Genomic DNA, 19,683 nt, shown 5'->3' on the forward strand with positions numbered 1-19,683 from the left:
AACGCTCTTCACTATAAGTTCAAAATGTAAAATGAAAACCAAGTATGGAATACAATGAGAGCGAAAGAGATACATTTAGTCGTTACCTCTCTCTCTCTGACGTCTCGACGAAATGGCGGCGAGTCTAAAACCATGAGATTGTTGATTGAAGTTAAATGTAGAAACTTTTAATTCTAATAAGTGATTGAATTGCATTTCATTTATTTCGTCTTTTTGCTCTGAAATACTTATTAGTGAATAATAAAATATTATTTCATATTTGCATCTAACAAAAAAATACGAAAATGGTTTCGAATGTAGAAATAATAACTTTAAAAAGTAGTAACATATACAAAATATAAACACATGCAAAGACTAACATTGCCTAACAAATTATTTCAATGCATTGACATAAACAAATTTTAATTTGGTACAAGCGCCATCTATTGAAGTGATTACACATTACCTTGTAAAGTAGAACCTTTGAAAAGTTTTACTCCTATGTTCATTCATATTTGAAGGTTCCGAGATATTTTAAGAGATGGCAAAGAATCAATTCACATAAAAACTATAAACTAGAATAATATATTTTAAGCCAAAGAGGTTTTATATGTTTTTAATGGATAGCATTAACAATCTCAGTAAAAGTTGAAAATAAACTTTTGAGAGTGGATATCTGTTATATTTATATCTCTTACTACCTTGCTGATTGTATACATACTTATTACATACATTATTATTACATTATATACTATACCTTAATACTTTTTTCTTTACTAGGTATATTTACCCCTCAGATAGACCCTGAAAGCATGTGAATGCATGAAGGTCTGAATATTCAATTAACAAAAATCCTAATTTGGTTCTCAACAACCAAAACCTTGTTTATTTATGGTATACGTATTATGTAAAATTAGATTGGATGTAGAAGTTTTATATGTATAGGTACTTAGTTCTATACAAGGCTAAAATTGTCAAAAACATTTCCAAATGGCGAAATTTTCTCAATTAGCACGAGATGATCTTCCTATGAATCTATATCGATCCTTCAGCCTTCTCGATATATAGGTAATATTAGGTACGCATATTACATAAGTATGTAATATGCGTACCATATTACATAAGTATGTAATATATGCGTACCGGGCAAGTGCCCGATCAGACTTCGTACTAGTAAAACTCATGCTCATATAAAAACTTTTTTTAAAATGAACATGACATTAGTAGATATTTTTTCATAATTCACTCACTCATTTATCACTATTACAAGCCGACAGTCATGGAGCGCTAAATTTATTATTTTAAATATATAAAATTCCTACATAAAATTAAAGCGTTTGTCATCAAAACTACTATGTAAAAAAATTACATAATCAATATTAAAAATATAAAAAAAAAACGTGAAAGTAAAACATGGACTACCACAATCGAAGAAATCGTAGAGGAAGAGGGCGAGCTCGTGCACCTATGCCGTTCCCTGTGCATCGGCCAAAACAATCATTTCTCACCAGTTTCTCTAACTTCTTTATAATGACAAGTCTATTAGTGATCGTGTACTTGATGCTTGACTATCATTGCAACATATGTAGCAAGAAATGTGACATCTATAACTTAACAAGAGGAATCCATGATATCACGGTAAGAAATATATTTTATTTGGATAATTTTCCGGAACTCCTTTAATTTTACTTTTAATTAATTTTGTTAAATTGTATCATAAATAATCCAGAGATTTAGTGTTATGCCATAGGTATACTATATTACCAAAAAGAGGTCATGCTTTGAATTATATTGACCTTACATAAAACAGAATCACAAACTCTTTGAATTTGTTTTATAATCTATGAAATTATTTAAGCTATTAATACCAAAAGCGTTTTAGATTAAAAGAGGATTATTAAATTTAATTTTTCAGGATAACATTACCCACATCAAAAATTCTTATGCCGATTTGGAAAAAACATTACAAAAAATTTCATTCGAACTGCCAAAAATTGAAGGGCAAATTGAAGTTTTAGAAGTTTTAGCAAACACAATGGAAAGAGGTGATTACGCTTGGAATCCTAAAACGCATTTACCTTTACCTAATGTAGATGTATTTCTTAATACACCTGAAAAAACGTCTGTAAAAGGTTCAGAATCTGGTAACTCAACAAAAAAAGGTCCAACACGAAGAAAAAATAAACAGGAGGATTGACTAGAAAAGGTCTATATTGAATTACGAATTGCAAGTTTTGGTATATTTTAATTATTTGTGCAAATAGATATTATTTATGACCAAAATGAGTTTTAATCTAAATGTTAAAACATTGTATAATTATGATTACGCTTGTTTTCAACGAAACAATCAAAACCTATTTCTTGAATCTAATTTATGGAAAATAGCCGCATATATTTAGTAGCTTTCAATACTAAGGAACGTTTCATTTGTACCCAATTCGTAATGGCAAAAATTTTACATAAGAATTTTACCAGACGATGCAGCACATTTTGGAGAAGGTGGTGTAATGTACTAACTATACCAATATTATACACAAACAATGTAACTTTGTCTGTCTGTCTAACCAAACCATTAAATCGAATTTGATTATATTTGATATGAAGGAAGCTTGTATCTCAAGGCTAATACAACAAAGGCTACTTTTTATTTCCAACGCTTGACGACCAAACACCAAAACCTAAAACGCGAGAGAGAAACCGTAGCCGACAAATAATTTATATCAAAATAATAGTTGCTGTTTTTTCGAAAGTACGTACAAAAGTCGCTGGTTACTTTGAAATGAAGGGCTGGTTCGTGTTCCGCGGGCTTGGAGAAGTTTTGCCTAAACTACATTAAAGTAACGTAGCCACAGCAATACGTGTCAGCTATAACATTCAAGAAGTATCTGTGTTTTTCAATAAGCTCCTTCATTAACTTTAAATGTAGACTTTTTATGTTGTAGGTAGGAAGGTTGGTGGACTATGGAAAGTGGTCACCACCGACCATTCATAATGGCAAGAATCATTAACAATTCCTTACATCGCCAATGCGCTACCAACCTTGGGAACAAAGACGTTATGTCCATTATGGCTGTAGTTACACTAGCTCGCTTACCCTTCAAATCTACACACAACCATACTGAATACTATTGTTAGGTGGTAAAATATCTGTCAAAGAATTGTGCCAAAACTGACGGACTTGCAAACGTGAATTAAAAAGTGAAAAAAAAAATTATTACAAATATTTTTGACATAACAGGAGTAGTTCATAAAATTTGAAAGGAAATGTGTCATAGGTGTGAAGTTAATCAAATTTCGTGAAAAAAGTTCCACAAGTTTAGGGTAATTTAAATACGATAAGAACGTCATATGTATTCGATGTATATTCTATCAATCTTTTCCCATTATCTGATTTCTTCTTGTGATTATTAGGCAGAGTAACGGAAAGAGTAAAATTAGATAATTTATTACGTTGTTATTCAGGGTATTATTTATTAATATATTTTAAACTGTTAAATAAATAATAAATCGAATTTTTCATTCGTCACATTTATAACTACTTATTTCTATTTCATGCAATTTTTGTTTTATTAATCTAAACTGTTGCTGATTTCTTAGGAGACTTTTATTTAAGCTTGGTTTTCTTTTGCAAATGATTTCGTTGTTTTTATTGAAGATTTCTTCCGTCTCATTCATTACTGTTAAATCAAATAGCTCACTTTGTAATTTGTCATATGCAAATCCTATGTCGTTTATTGTTTCCTAAAACATATAGGAAGTTAAAGGTGTTTAATAAACATAATAATCTATTGAAAACATTATTTCATTATCATCACCTCTGCGTTCCTCTTACAATGGAATACATGGTCATTTAACGGATCTAACTGATAACATATTTTTATTCTGTGTTGTTTATAATGTTTATATCTTTTATATTAATTGTTCATTAAGTCATTTAAATTGAAAGCTTACCTTGAGACGATGTAAATTATTTTTCATGTTAGAAATTTCGTTGTGTATTGCATATCGCTTCCAAAAGTGTGCGGCTAGAACCCCTGTTAAAGTGACAATTGTAAAAAATAAAGCCGTCTCTAACGGCGAACTTTCAAGAGACTTTTGACGAACGACAGGCATTTTCGTTTTTAGATTCTATTTCATATTATTGTTTTAATTTTACTCTCATCCATTTATACCATTTTTAATTGTTAGCTATTTCAAAATTTACTATATTTCAATTCTTCTGCATTTCTATATTCTTCTGCTTCTATATTGTTAACGTGATTAGGCAAATTATCAAAGATATCTTCTTATTCAACGCATTTCTGCTATGTTAAGTGATATTGACAATGTGACATTCGAATAAGAAAACTAGAAAGAGATCGTTTGAGAACCATTAAGGATCTATATAATATGTCACATGGATAACAACGGTTATATAGATTAAACATCTAAAGCTCATTACACAATGAAAAAAATAAGAGATAAGGTAATGAGTAATGGGCTTTACAGTTGGACTATTTGTGTTTATCAATGACCAATATCATGTCAAAGAGAATTACTATTTAAATAAAACGAGTTTTTCTTTTTTAGATACATATTTATTTTTGATATTGAGCGTTTTTCGTACTTGAATTTTTCCACTTCGCAACATTTTCAAGAGTCGAAAAAGTCGGTGTATATAAGCGACGTTATAGGGATTTCCTGAAAAAATATATCGCAATATTTCTCTATTTATAATTTCAATTCCGAAATGCCTACATTTTGGCATTCGTATCGTATTAAGTTTTCGTGGAAAAAGCAAAATATGTCTAAAAATATAACAGTGAGTTTATGTCGATATTTAAATTTATTTAGTGTTTAAATAAAGTGTAAAAATTGAGTTGTACTTTACTGACATATTCTGTAATTAAAATGATGGAGTAACTCCTAAGTTTTTACTACTTTGCAAACATTTTTTTTTTTACATTTACATTTTTTTTTTACATTTAACTCAAGACCGCAACGTGACTGAGCTCTACTATGAGCCGACTTAAATAAAGAATATTTTGTTGTGTTTTTATGGAGCATTTAAACATATTTCATCTATAACCTACTCCAATCACAAGAGGAAAAACACGTACATAATCAACCACCGACATTGATATTGGGAATTAATTGACGTCATATCATTGGTCGAATTCGTAAATTATCTACGGTATACATTATTGATTCGTGAACAAATTACGGTCTGAATGTAGGCGAACTAGGCCAGTAGACTATGTCCAGCAGTTTGGCTTAAAAACATCCCATAGTTCCCGGTTCACACCTTCCGCATCCAGTCACCGGACTCCTTTCGGTCATCTGTCAACCTTTGGTTAGTTTTCTATTCTTCGTTTGCCATTCCGCGGGTATAGGTTTTGTTTGCTACCACCGCCACCAGTCCTCCGCCCTATATGACCAGTCCACTATTAGTCCAGTCTACATATCATTCAAGCTATGTTGCCTTAGGTAACTTCATATCTGATCTTGTCCTTAAAAATATATTCCAAAAATAGCTCGCTCGTGATATGGAATCACACTGAGCGTGACCTTATATTTTTGGACTAGTCCAGCCTGTTCCGCAGCTGGTGTAAGACGTATTAGTAAAAACTTTCTACGTCTATATCGCATTTTCTTACGATCGGTTCAGTGTCTTCATTATAATAAGGTTACATACAGAAGGATGTCGTTTACAACCTTTATAACGTGACATAAAGTCTAAATTTAGCTATCTCGTAAAAACAATTTATCTATCTATTTTGACTATACCTCAGACAAGATAAATGTATTTATTTGGTACCCATTCCCAAACTCCTTACATTTGTGGTTAGGGTGAAGCAAATACTTAAAAGCGATGAAAATGCCAAAGACTGTTCAAAGTCATAAGAAATATATTCCCGTCTGTTTGCTATTAATATTTATAGGTATAAAATTCACAAAAGAACTTCCATTAGCGTACATTATCATGTACGCGTGCACCATGTGTCAATCTAAGCGCCTTTTGTTATACATGTGCCTAACCTTTTTCGAGATGTTTCTTTGGAGGGAGAGGACATGGCGAAAGCAACTGATTTTCGTTTCAACTTGAACGGGCTCCGATCGATTCGAGAGTAATCCGGGGCTTGTAGAAATTGACAGGTCTCGTACCTCCTTTGTCTGCGAAATGACTGCGATTATGATTCAGTAAATGTTTTGAAATATGTAAATTATTTGGTAATCGTGCCTTGACTTTACATAGCGATTTACGGATAAAAGAGGTAATTTAGCTGTTAAATGAAAAATTAGGTCACGATCACATCGTTTTAAGCCTTATTTTTTTTAGTAATAATTGTCTGATTTGTGACGATTTTGATGTTTATATTTATATCGGTGATGGTGGTTGGACAACCTTAAGGACCATCAAAGTTTTCTCGTATATTTATATATTTAAAAAAAGAACGATTGTTTTTGTCTTGTTAAGTTTTTTTGGGACTGTAGTTCCCATACCGACATAAGAGTTACAAAGGTTATCTTGTTAAACATTATGAATGTTCTAGAACATTTCACATTTGTGGAACCAGCTTTCGTCAGCGGTTTTTCCGAACCGATACGACATGGGAACCTCCAAGAAAAGAGCGTACATCTTTCTAAAAAGGCCGGCAACGCACCTGCAAGCCCCCTCGTGTTGCAGATGTCCATGGGCGGTGGTAGTCACCATCAGGTGAGCCTCCTGCTCGTTTGCCACCTATGCCATAAAAAAAAACCACCGCACCACCTGGATGTCCGAAAATCCACAACAGCGCTATTTTTAAGACATTTTTTACCTCGCACAACAACTCTGTGAAACCAGCTTTCGCCGGCGGTTTTTACGAACCGGTACGACTCGAGAAAAGAGATCATATGTCCATGGGCGGTGGTTATCACTTTCCATCAGGTGAGCCTCCTGCTCGCTTGCCTCCTGCAACATTAAAAAAACTTGTATGATTACGGCACGATGATAATATATAAAATACTGACTGTTAGCGTTTGTTCGTCATGAATCGAGCTACGTAAGCTACAAAGGTCTTCCGCAGCAGCCAGACATGCTACTTCAGCACGCGTTACTTCCTCCTATTGATATTAGTACATTTTAAAAAGGGTAAGGAGAAAATGTAATACAAAAGCTTGCCAAAAAGCTGTCTATTAATGGATCGAATCTTATTCCAAAACGTTGCTTCAATGTGTGCTCGATATACGTAAGTACATGTGTCAGGATATTTTGCTATACAACCGATCTTATTTACTTTGGTTGCCTTCACCGCTGAGCATAAAACAAATGACTGTAAATCTTATATTAGAACAATTAAAACTCCGTGGATTACCTAGATTAGAATCTGTGATCTATGTTGAAGATCCACTAGTTTTTTCCACATAGGTACCTCGGCTGGTTTATCGCAGACATGACATGCACACTTTTACATGCGTAACAAAAAAATATATGTTTTATAATTGTATATTTCACTCGCACTTATCCACAGTCGGACGATTTCACAAAATAAATATTGAAATTTAATACGGATTAAAAACCCTGCTTAAATTCAATATACAATGCGGGCTCGAAATATAAAGGCCTACTTTTTATAAATAGTGTATATAATAAGTTCGATGTATATATTTTCACTTTTATTAATTACAAATCGTATGTATTGCATTACTCATTTCGTTCAAAGTAGTGAAACAATTTACAAGTAATTTATTTTTTAGTCTGACATATCAACTCTAACGAAATCGTCGATTTAAGTTTGATGATGAGCTTTAGAAGAGTTCGTTTTCCTTACGCTTACGGTTAGTAAGATTACTTCATTGATATTATCATACTATCCGTTATTTGCAGCCTTCTGTAGAAGTTAAGTAGCAAGAAAAAGTCGTCTGCGTAGATAATTTTGCTATATTTAAGTAAAACGAATCGTTTTTACAGTAAACGGGAATTAATATGATAACCTTGGAACGGTTGGTAGCGCTATGGCCAAGAAATGGCCAAAATTTATTAAGGTACCAATGTATACGGGTAGCAGTGACTGCATACCATCAGGTAGCCTATTTTTACCTACCTATGCTGTAAAAAATCATTTACCAAGCTACAACTACCAAGAATAAGTTATCGTCATAAAAAGAATAAAAATTACCGTCATTATTTGCAGAATTTTCTTCATTTCATACAATTCATTGGTTTTATATTCATTTGTTTTGTTATAAGTAGGAAGGAGGAAAAAAAAAGCGATAACGACGGCAAAAGTTACAACAGAAACACAATTGCATTGAAGATATTTTAGGCCATTTTGAATTAATGACGTTCGGTCGTGATCTTTGCCGCTTGGATTGGCTTTGCAACAAGGCGAGTTTACGTACACACCTAAAAAGTTCCAAGATGCAGTCTTCATAACTTACATAAATTGTTAAATTACTTTCACGAAAATACTGATGATTATATACTGTGTAAACTGTGTTAGTAATGATTTGGACGGGGATGTACATTTTTAGGTGAAGTTGATAGGTATATGTGGGATATATGTTATGTTATATACAACTGTTAGAGATTCAAATAAATATGTAAATAATAGTGCAATCAAGAGCTTACCCGAATATAAATCGTACGGTTTTAGTCTTACGTATATTGTAAAAAGTGTTTTGTAAATAACATGTGAATAACTTTAATTACTTTTAATATATTTAATTGTAATATATTTGATGGTAGGTAGACAACAGTACGCAGTATTGTTGTGTTCCAGTTTGAAGGGTGAGTGAGCCAGTGTAACTACAGGCACAAGGGACATAGCATCTTAGTTCCCAAGGTTGGTGGCGCATTGACGATGTAAGGAATAGGTAATATTTCTTACAGCGTCATTGTCTATAGGTGATAGTGACCACTTAGCCTCAGGTGGCCCACATGCTCGTCCGCCAACCTATTCCATAAAATAAATAAATAAATAACATTGGAAAATATTGTTTTGTATTCTCGATGGTTATATAAATGAATATTTCAGACTTACCGTTAAAAATGCGTCGTTTCGCCATTTTTAAATTAACATCTTATATTTAATCATAAAGTGTATATTGTATAAAATTTACCATTATAATTATTATACTATTGTATGTTTTATAAGTTAAATCATCCTGCTAATTTTGTGATTCTATGCCGACAATATTTATATTGTCTTTAGAAAGTTAAAATATTTTTGAAGTATAAGATTTATGACATCTTTCTTAGGCAGAATCTTTTGTGCTAGTTATACAGATAATTATAACTTAAATTGTGACAGATTGCAGAAACCGTTAAACCTGAAGTAAGGCAGCAAGTTATAGTTTAAGAAAACAAAAATTTTAAATTTCTAGTAACATAAAAATTGTATTAATTTAGCTTAGATTTATTTTAAGGTCTTTTGCTGTACCGTTGTCTTCTTCTACATTCTCGTTGTGTATTATCTACTGGTAAGTATTATTCTTGTTGGTTTCAGTAGGCTTTATAAAAGTGCATCTGGGTAAGCGTTAAAAGCATTTTTAATTTAATTTATTGAGCTATATAAGCACGATGACGTCAAAAGGCTAAAAATATATTAATTCAATAAAACATTTAATATCAACCTCATTTTAGTGGACTTCGGATAAAATGATATAATAGAAAAAAATATTTTTACAAAGCGGAGTACATTTCAACATATTTATGGACATCCATTTTGTCGGCTATTGTGTGGGGAACTGCATTGAAATGATGTGGAAAGCTGAAAAATATTTACTTTGGACCGGCGAACGGCCATTGACTAGATTGCAGAACTATTATGAGAAATAGCCCTGAAAACTACACCCAGAAAATGACGTTTACAGAATTCTCTCAGGGACCTTTACTTTGGTGACTAAGTGCCCACTTTTCTTAATGCCTCGTTTTGTTTCGAATTTCCAATTGTAACTATTATTTTTTATTAAGAAATAACATACTGAGTTAAAAAAGGTTTTATATGAACTACGAAGCTGTCTGACGTTGACAGAATAAATAAACAGAAAATATATAGGATCTACATTAAAAGAATAAACGTTTTTGTTTTTTAGATATGTAAAGAGAATAGTGAATGGGCCACATTATGGTGAGTTTAAGCGACCACTTTAAGATTTCTGGTTAGCAATCCTTTCCAAAGTTGTACCTGTTGTCATACTAGGTTATGTATAATTTATCGGAACACTGTACCTAAGTATTGTTATATGCCAGTAGAATATGAAAATTTTTACAATCGCTTTCTAAAAAGATTTCGATCATGTATCACTCTTTTTATGAAGTTGAAAACTGAATATATAAATATTATAATAAAATATAAAATAAAATTTCATATCCATTTTTAAACTTAGTATAATTTGCATACAACAATTTTAAAGCATCGAACATACAACACGTCACAACTTGAGGTCAAAACACATCATAACTTTTTTATTAAAGATTTTATCAACGAGATTGTGTATCACCATCGTTGTTGCTACAAATCGAACAGCTGGAACCTCGTTTAGTTTTTGAACACAACTGGGACGACGATATATTATCTGTGAACAAGATATTTAATGACTAGTCTAGAAACTAGGAAACTAATTAGACCCAGCAGTGTTATTCTCTACGTAGTGAACGTATCTCACTAGTGAATTGTTAACAACCGACTAAGGATGATACGCTATTTTGTTTGCGTGTAGCCTTTATACATACATACGTTTTAGTTATCATAGATAATAGAATTATATAGTCTGACATTTTGCGATCGTGTGCTGCTTTGACATCTGAATTTGTTCTAATGGAATTCTATTTTATATAATTTACCGAAGACAGTAAAAATACTTAATATTATTATTATTCTGAAATATGTTTTCTGAGTAAAAGGTGTGTACTTTGTGGCCTGTAAAAATTTTTAAGCACCTTTTTAGAATGTTGTAAATAATCATAAATGTTTTTAATCTCTTATGTAATGATTTTTTGTCATCAATTTAAAATGAGATAGTCGTTTTAACCGTCGGTCGGTCATCTTTTATAAATATTAAATTAATATTTCAAATTCGAAAAATCTATGTACATAAATTAAAAACTACATTACTAATATCAAAATGTATGTGTACTTACGTTTACTTAAAAGTATTGAGTGTATTGACTTGTACTTCGGAGGTGATGACGTCAAATTTGGTATCGGTACTCTGGAAGATTTTGATATGAATATATCTTATTGATATTCATGAGAAACGTACAATAAGACAAGATGACGTACCGTGAAGGGACATCGCTGTTATTACTAAGCCGTCTCTTGCAGCCAGACTGAAAAAAATAATTAGATTTCATTGCTCTTTCCATTTCATACCATTGGATGCATATACATCTTTTATCATCGTGTTTGAATATTGCTGATCCTGCTATTCAAATAAAATGTTTATTAATTACACAAAGACTAGAAAAAATAAAGACTTTTTGTTTTGAGTAAAATGTCCACCTGGTGTTAAGAGTTCACCACCGCTTATTCATATAGAAATATTAATAATTCCTTACATCGCTAATGTGTCACCTACTGTGGGTACTATGATGCTACGTCCCTTGTGCCTGAAGTCACATGGCTCAAAATGGAATACAACAATACTGACAACAACTATTTGGCGCTAGAATATCTGTGGATGGTAGGTACCATGGGTAGGTACCCAGACGAGCTTGCACAGAGCACTTTCCTCACGTATGTATAGCAAAAAATAACACTTGAATGCAACATGTTGGTGCATGTCTTAGAAAATCTTTTAATACATGCATTATCCTAACAATAGTAACAACCAGTGAACGAGAAAAGCGTAAGGATTATGATATTGCTGATCTTAATTTCAATAAGCCAACTTTAGTTTAGTTCAGTGTACGTGTTCTAATATTTTAAAATTTCACCATTATATACAGTAACTCAAAATAAGCGAAACTCTCACACATAAAAATGGTTGTGTTTTTTATTATGGTATAGGTTGGCGGACGAGCATATGGGTCACCGAATGGTAAGTGGTCACCATCACCCATAGACAATGACGCTGTAAGAAATGTTAACTATTCTTTACATTGTCAATGTGCCACCAACCTTGGGAACTAAGAGACAAGTACATATAAGTTACACTGGCTCATTCACAACAAACCAAACACAAAAATAGTGAGTACTGTTATTTGGCGGAAGAATAACTGATGAGTGGGTGGTACCTATACAGACGGGCTAGCACAGAGCCCTACCACCAAGTATGGCTTATTTTCATCCATAGACTTACCTTGGAGCATGAAGAGAAACCAATTTCCCTTAAAACTCGTTCGTCGTAACTTGGCATAGTTTGAAGTCTTGGATTTGTATTGACAGCTGTTGATGTCTGAACATAGCTCTCGCTAGGAAATAATATATCGTCCTTTTGTTTATCCTTCTCTGAATATTTACTAAAAAAATTGTCTTTTAAAAATGTTTCATCGTCTTTTTGTTCCATTTTTCTGATGTCATATTGAGCGTTGGCTACATCTTCTGTAACAACGTGATCTGTTTCTTTAAATACATTAAGGTAGCTTTCATGATTTACATGCAGTAAACATTTTTAACGAGTGTTTAAAAAGGAGTGTAATGTTTCTAATAAAGTTAAAAAAAAGGTTTTGTATATTTTTATAGTATAAGAAGGTGTAAGGACAAAAGGTCCATCAACATGATACACCACATATTAAGTTATCGCCACAATTCAAACACATTAGCATAGTTAGAAATAGTAAGCATTCCTGACATCGCCAATGCACTTCCTTAGCTTAAGCTTGGGTGCCATAGTGCTTTCTTAAAGGCGCTTCTTCAGTTCCTTTTGACTGATGCACTAATTTGCATATAATTCAAAACGGAACAAATAAAATAACAATACAAAGTTTTGTCATTTGGCGGTGGAAGATCCCATAGTCGTAGTATGTACCTAATCGTACGGTATCGTTATAATCCTTAAATTATCCCGAGTGCCATTGGCTTTAATAAATGAATTCATTTATTAATACAGGACAGTCGTAAATTTAATTTAAATTCACTACGTTTTTCAACTAAGCTGTTAAGAATATTGTTATAAATTTAAATATAAATTAACCTGCGATAATACTTTGTATAGGCGGACGTTCTTGGACCACTTTGAGTATGTACGCAAGCATTGCGATTATTAAACAAAGTCCAAAGGATATTACAAAAAGTGATTTTTTTACAAAGTCTTCGAAACACTCGACCAAATCGTCCATACAACATTCTAAGCTGTCAGCAAGCGCTCTGTTTGAACACATTTGAGAAAATTTCGGTACCACTAAAACATGTAATACATATACCTGAAAGCAGAAGGAAATATTTGAGGTATATCAAGCGCTCATTCAAGCGATAAAATAAAAATACTCAGTCTAGACAAAACCATTAAGATTCAAAGAGAGATTGTAAAGCGCTTCGTAATCTTGCAAAATGTTACCAAAGCGTTAGTATACTCTGTGACATTTTATTTTAACGGTTAAATAACGTGATCGTTTTTAAATATTCAAAAAGAAAAATGTGTTACGAACCAAGCGATTATTTTTACATTTTTGAAATATTGCGAATATTTTCTATACCCAAAAACAGGGCGCATAGTACGTTGAAATTTTTAATTTCACACTTTATTTCGAAACATATGTAGGTGTTAATGATTTTTCCTTTGACATATTATGCTCAATTTTGACATTAATCTTTTTAAAATCTTCTTATTTATAGATCTAATTTAGTATAAAAGTCTAATAAACTGAAATGTTTTTTTTAATGTAGAAAATTAATAAATATAGAGTAAATATTAAATTATATATAAATATGTGTAGATTTATCTTGGGATTCTTGAGTTAAATTTTCTTTTTGCGAAAACATTAATCAAACTTGTTTGCCAATATATAATAAAACATAAATATTTATTTTTTGTATGAACTAAATGTTTATTATTTGGAATTACAAATAAAAACCAATATACAAAAGGCATATTGTAGATAAGTTTAGCTTCTAAAGTTGTTTTGCCTAATGGTACTTGGTAAATGATGACACACAACTGGCCATAGACATTGGCGCCGTAAGAGATTTTAATTATTTCTTCTACCAACTTTGTGAACTAAGTTATTATGTCCCTTGTGTCTCTAATGGCTCAATCACATATAAATCGGATCAGAATATATGATGAGTGGGTCATACCTACTCAGACGTTCTTGTAAGAACCCTACCACCAAGTAAAATTTATTCATAAATGTCATTCCTACGAAAAAGTATTTATATAAAACATACAAAGAAAAACCGCACAAAAGGATAACTTATCTATAATTATATACATATTTAAACTAATAATGTAGCAAAAAATTGATTTATTAAAAAATATTTTCTTCAAATAGTTAAAAGATACGATAAAGAATTCACCAAGAAAAATGATTTATTTAAAGAACTGAGCTATACATTTTGTAGTTATTAATGAAAATCAAATAAATTTCAAACGATGAAAAAATATTTGAAGTGTAAGCATCTGGTTTTTCCATATGGCTTATCTATGCTAGTTTCGTTGCAATATATTCTGCTACCGTCACGTCATCATAAAGGTCTTCTCTACATAGGCGGTTAATTACTTGCCAAGTTTGAAGTTACATTAGAATCCTGAGAACAATGTTTTCACAAAATAAATATCAAATACAACACTACTGTATTACTTGTCATGAAATATTAAATAAATGGAGAGGAAACTAATGTTACGACGAATTCAATGTTGACTGGATGTTGAACGTTGGAGGGACATTTAATACTGATTATTAAAGGACGAACCTGACTATACATAACGTAGAATTTCAGAATAGAAGCTTGAAATACTTTTAAAAAGGATGTTTTTCCATTTGACCGTATCCAACGCAGAGCAGGTCGACGAACAAGCCCTATTCAATGTGCTTGATCTAGCTTTGCGTATTAATCAAATGTCATTCTGCATCTTCTGCAGCATTTTTCACGGGGAATATTCAGAGGATTTTTTTAGATTAATCCCGACTTCTGAACTCAACCTTCGGATATCTCGTAGCCCAAGAACGATCACAGTGGCGTGCAATTGGAAAGGCCTATGTCAAGCAGTGGAAGAACATGAGCTGTTGATGATGTAACATTTCGTCAAAATTTCCAAGGTGCCCGTGCCTATATGTCCAAAACTTCATAACAGCGAAATTTTTCAGACATTTTCAAACAACAACCACTTTGTCGAACCAGTTTTCGGCATTCAAGAAAATATCGTACTTATTTCGTAACGGCCGGCAATGAACATACAAGCTCCCCAAAGATTGGATGTCCATGGGCAGTGGTGTGTGGCAGCCGAGATGGCCCAGTGGTTAGAACGCGTGCATCTTAACCGATATTCAAACCCAGGCAAGCAGCACTGAATATTCATGTGCTTAATTTATCTTTATAATTTATCTTGTGCTCGGCGGTGAAGGAAAACGTCATAAGGAAACCTGCATGTGTCTAATTTCAAAGAAATTCTGCCACATGTGTAATCCACCAAACCGCATCGGAACAGCGTGGTGGAATATGTTCCAAACCTTCTCCTCGAAGGAAGAGGAGGCCTTAGCCTAGCAGTGACAAATTTAAAGGCTGTTGTTGTTGTATGGGCGGTGGTAGTCACTTTTCATCAGGTGAGCCTCGTTTTTCACAATAAAAAGGAGATTCAATTATATGTGACACTTATGAAACTAATTTATACGTCACGTGTGTAGCAAGCCACGACGTAGCAATGCTCGCCGTCTATTTTCCGTAATCCATAATAAACTCGCAATATTTGCGGCTCGCGTCAGCAGGCATCCTTCGTGATGGATCGACGATCCTTCGCTTTGATTTATTTCACTATTATGAACGAGACCGACCCTATCTATTATGTTTTTGGCTTCACCCGTTTCTTTATGATTTTTATTTATGGGTCAAGTTTTATTTCAGTTTCCGAACTTTTATTATTACATTTTATAAATTACTTAAAAATAGACTATTGATTTAGATTTAGTACGATTTTAGTACATACTACACAATTAAAATACTTATCATTAAAATTATGATCGTCTTAAAATGCATCGCTAAGATTTAATAAAAATATCAATTATTTAAATTATGAAAAAAAATTACATAAAAACAAATATATATTTTTAGAACCAGAAGTAGGAAGTAGGTTAATCTCTAAAACAATTATATTACACCGTAATTATATTCGCGATCTCAACGTGTCAACCACAAATCTCCTGCCTTTTTTTTTTAAAGGTAAGTTGTGTGTCTTGACGCAGATGTTGTTTGTTTATAATTTATATATATATATATATATATATATATATATATATATATATATATATATATATATATATACATCCTACAACATTTTTGGCGTCATGCACGTGGTGCATCATTACGACGTCCCCAAGTTCCCCTTAGTTTAATTAACATGTCTTAATGAATACTGCTTAGTTTATTGATTTCCAGGTCCTTGGGATACGTTGTTTTCCGATATGAAAAAAATTCGTGATATTCATCTTTCAGTCATGCCCAAACATTTTTGAACCCCTCACCATGATGATACATTTCAGGCATCCTAGATATATCGATCATAATTTACCTATGGCATCGATTATTTAGCGTCCTCAGAAGATGGACTGTATTTGGAAGTGCGACGTTGCCAGCTTTAGGTTTGTTGTCTCTTTCTTTTCCTATCGCTGTTCTGTACAAACAGTTCAACGTTTATTTTGTTCCAATATTCGTAAGTCTTATACATATACGGATGCCCGATATGTTATAATGTGTAAATACGAATCTTATACTTCCTATCCTAGATTACGCCGACGACTGTTGTACAGTATACACATCTCACGGAGGATCAGCGAAAAACTTGGTCGATTTGAAAATTTCTAAATTGGATTCATATTTGGTTTGCGTAAATATGATCGGGTCTCTCATTTTCGCTCTTAGCACAAATGGCTCTGCCCATAAAACTTCATCGGAATAATTATGTCCTCTCTATCATATTATTTTGTTGTTGTATTTGTTATCTCCTGTGTTTTATTTTTCCTATATGTCATAAAAATCTACCTACCAAATTTCATATTTACAATAATAAAATGATAGTATTTATAATAAAATGAATTTACTGGGAACAGTGCTTTCATTTTATAGCTGGTAGCTTGCAGCCACATAGTACCATCACAAATAATACTGTATGTCTCAAGATCGCTGTATGTCTCACTATCGCTCGGCTATTGTACAAGGTTCAATTTTGGGTCCCTTTCTATTTCTGGTATATATAAATGATCTTCCATTCTATGTTAAAGGTATTTATGATATAGTGTTGTTTGCTGACGATACTTCACAGATTTTAAAGGTTGACAAAAAAACTGACTATGACGACGTGAACGGTGCATTATCACAGATACACAATTGGTTTACAGTAAATAATTTAGTTTTGAATGCTCAAAAAACAAAATGTTTAGTTTTTACTCTACCCAATGTTAGAAAGCCTAATTATAAGATATCTTGAAACGATGACTTTTTCTCAGGAATAGAATTGGATTCCAAACTTCAGTGGATTTCTCATTCATCATCCCTAACAGGAAGACTCAGCTCCGCAACATACGCGATTAGAAAAGTTAGACAACTAACTGATGTTGATACCGCTCGTCTAGTATATTTTGGTTATTTTCACAGGAATATGTCATATGGCATATTACTTTGGGGTAACGCTGCAGATATTGAATCTATCTTTATTTTAAAAAAGAGAGCAATCCGGTTTATTTATAATCATGAAGCTAGGGACTCTCTTCGGGATCTTTTTAACAAAGTAGGAGTACTGACTGTTCCGTCACAGTATATTTACAACAATATTATGTATATTCACAGTAACATTGATCACTTTGATAAAATCAGTGATCATCGTTGTATGTGCACTAGAACTAAGGATAAGCTGATAACGCCAAGTTTCCGACTCCGCAATCCGATTCTATAATAAAATTCCGCAGACATTTTTAACTTTGCCGTTTCGTAAATTCAAATCGATATTATTCGAAACAAGATTTTATAGATGATAAAAAAGCGTGGAGGTAATACCTGTTGACTTCCTAGCAGGGTATATTAATTTATATAATTGTATTCATTAACATGACTTTGTATTTTTTAAATGTTGAAAAAGAGTAACTACTGAGTTTCTTCTCGGTAGAATCTACTTTCCGAACCGGTGGTAGCTTCACTTAATTGTAAAATGACGATTCAAAAGTTTTTGTTAAAGCCTACTTGAATAAAGTTTATTTTGATTTTTGATTATGTTTTTTTGATTGGGCGTCCGTATACAGCTATTGGGCGTCCGTATACAGCTATTTTGCGTCCGTATAAAGCTATTTTGCGTCCGTATACAGCTATTGGGCGTCCGTATACAGCTATTGGGCGTCCGTATACAGCTATTGGGCGTCCGTATAAAGCTATTGGGCGTCCGTATATAGCTGTTGGGCGTCCGTATACAGCTATTGGGCGTCCGTATACAGCTGTTGGGCGTCCGTATACAGCTATTGGGCGTCCGTATACAGCTATTTTGCGTCCGTATACAGCTATTAGACGTCCGTATACAGCTATTGGGCGTCCGTATACAGTTATCAGTTAAGCGGATATAGATTCCCTATACAAACTTCTACTTTCCTTTTTTATCTCGTTAGGGTATGATTTTGGAGACAAAATTATCCTATGTTCTTCTCTACAATGTCTCCATACTAAATTTCATCTAAATCGGTTTAGCAGTTTAAGCGTGAAAAGATAACAGACAGACAGAGATACTTTATGTTATTATTATGAATAATTAATATAAATATTAATTATTGTAAAATATTTAAAAAAATTCTTCCACGAAGTCCTCGGGAATTCATAATATATTCATTATTAATATATTTATTAAACATTAAATAAGTTCCAATGACAGTTTATTTCTACACACTGATGTAAAACAAACAATAATCAAGCACCGAATATGTATTACGCAAGTCGTAAGGGAAATGAGCGAGACGGCAACGTCGCAATTTTGGACGCCAAATAAGCGAATCCGTAGTCAGGAATTCCCCCAGATATACTGTGTGCGATATACGCGCTGCGGCAGCGCCTCACCTGCGCAGTGATTTCTTCCGGAACTTTTCAATATTTTATTTCAAATATTTTAAGCGATTTTTAGCTTCCGTCGATTTTTGTACTACGGCTAGCTAAGATGAATAGGACCTCAGTGCCACCGGCTAAAAAAGTGGCGTCCGGTATACGGACGCCAAAAGCAGGTGGACGTCAGTTTAAATGCATTTTCGCCTTCAGTGGACGGCCAATTGTTTGCGGGATAAATATATATATATATATACATCCTACAACCTTTTTGGCGTCATGTACGTGGTGCATCATTACGACGTCCCCAAGTTCCCCTTACTTTACTTAACATGTCTTAATGAATACTGCTTAGTTTTTTGATTTCCAGGTCCTAGGGATACGTTGTTTTCCGATAAAAAATAATTCCACGATATTCGTCTTTCAGTCGTGCCCAAACACTTTTGAACCCCTAACCATGATGATACATTTAAGGCATCCTAGATATATTGATCATAATTTACCTATGGCATCGATTATTTAGCGTCCTCACAGGATGGACTGTATTTGGAAATGCGACGTTGCCAGC

The 19,683-nt window shown here is 32.9% G+C and overlaps 2 protein-coding genes and 1 long non-coding RNA gene across 3 annotated transcripts; 1 reads left to right on the forward strand and 2 right to left on the reverse strand.

The window, feature by feature from the left end:
* Positions 1-1,298: 1,298 nt before the first annotated feature.
* On the forward strand, positions 1,299-2,256 carry LOC124530093. Its single transcript, XM_047104090.1, has 2 exons — positions 1,299-1,617; positions 1,895-2,256. Exons 1-2 carry the CDS (start codon positions 1,393-1,395, stop codon positions 2,174-2,176), a joined length of 507 nt encoding a protein of 168 aa, XP_046960046.1. The 5' UTR covers positions 1,299-1,392; the 3' UTR covers positions 2,177-2,256.
* A 3,740-nt stretch (positions 2,257-5,996) lies between these two features.
* Positions 5,997-8,342, reverse strand: LOC124529571. Its single transcript, XR_006966430.1, has 4 exons — positions 8,121-8,342; positions 7,317-7,406; positions 6,973-7,065; positions 5,997-6,132 (listed from the first exon to the last, which is right to left on the reverse strand). It is a non-coding gene; the product is annotated as an uncharacterized LOC124529571 (long non-coding RNA).
* Positions 8,343-10,366: 2,024 nt separating this feature from the next.
* On the reverse strand, positions 10,367-13,678 carry LOC124530059. Its single transcript, XM_047104046.1, has 6 exons — positions 13,535-13,678; positions 13,081-13,309; positions 12,247-12,488; positions 11,229-11,275; positions 11,087-11,157; positions 10,367-10,521 (listed from the first exon to the last, which is right to left on the reverse strand). Exons 2-6 carry the CDS (start codon positions 13,265-13,267, stop codon positions 10,427-10,429), a joined length of 642 nt encoding a protein of 213 aa, XP_046960002.1. The 5' UTR covers positions 13,268-13,309; positions 13,535-13,678; the 3' UTR covers positions 10,367-10,426.
* Between the last annotated feature and the right edge of the window lie 6,005 nt (positions 13,679-19,683).

This window comes from Vanessa cardui, chromosome 5 (assembly GCF_905220365.1).
Source record: "Vanessa cardui chromosome 5, ilVanCard2.1, whole genome shotgun sequence".
NCBI lineage: Eukaryota > Metazoa > Arthropoda > Insecta > Lepidoptera > Nymphalidae > Vanessa > Vanessa cardui.

What these genes read in the sequence shown, in the direction of transcription:
- LOC124530093 (XM_047104090.1), top strand. Translation starts at nt 1,393, where the DNA reads ATGGACTACCACAATCGAAGAAATCGTAGAGGAAGAGGGCGAGCTCGT. An exon ending in GAGGAATCCATGATATCACG is followed by an intron (nt 1,618 to 1,894) that starts GTAAGAAATATA and finishes TTAATTTTTCAG; the next exon opens with GATAACATTACCCACATCAA.
- LOC124530059 (XM_047104046.1), bottom strand. Translation starts at nt 13,267, where the DNA reads ATGTGTTCAAACAGAGCGCTTGCTGACAGCTTAGAATGTTGTATGGAC. An exon ending in GTTTCTCTTCATGCTCCAAG is followed by an intron (nt 11,276 to 12,246) that starts GTAAGTCTATGG and finishes TATTTTTTTCAG; the next exon opens with TCTGGCTGCAAGAGACGGCT. An exon ending in CTCAATACTTTTAAGTAAAC is followed by an intron (nt 10,522 to 11,086) that starts GTAAGTACACAT and finishes TCTTGTTCACAG; the next exon opens with ATAATATATCGTCGTCCCAG.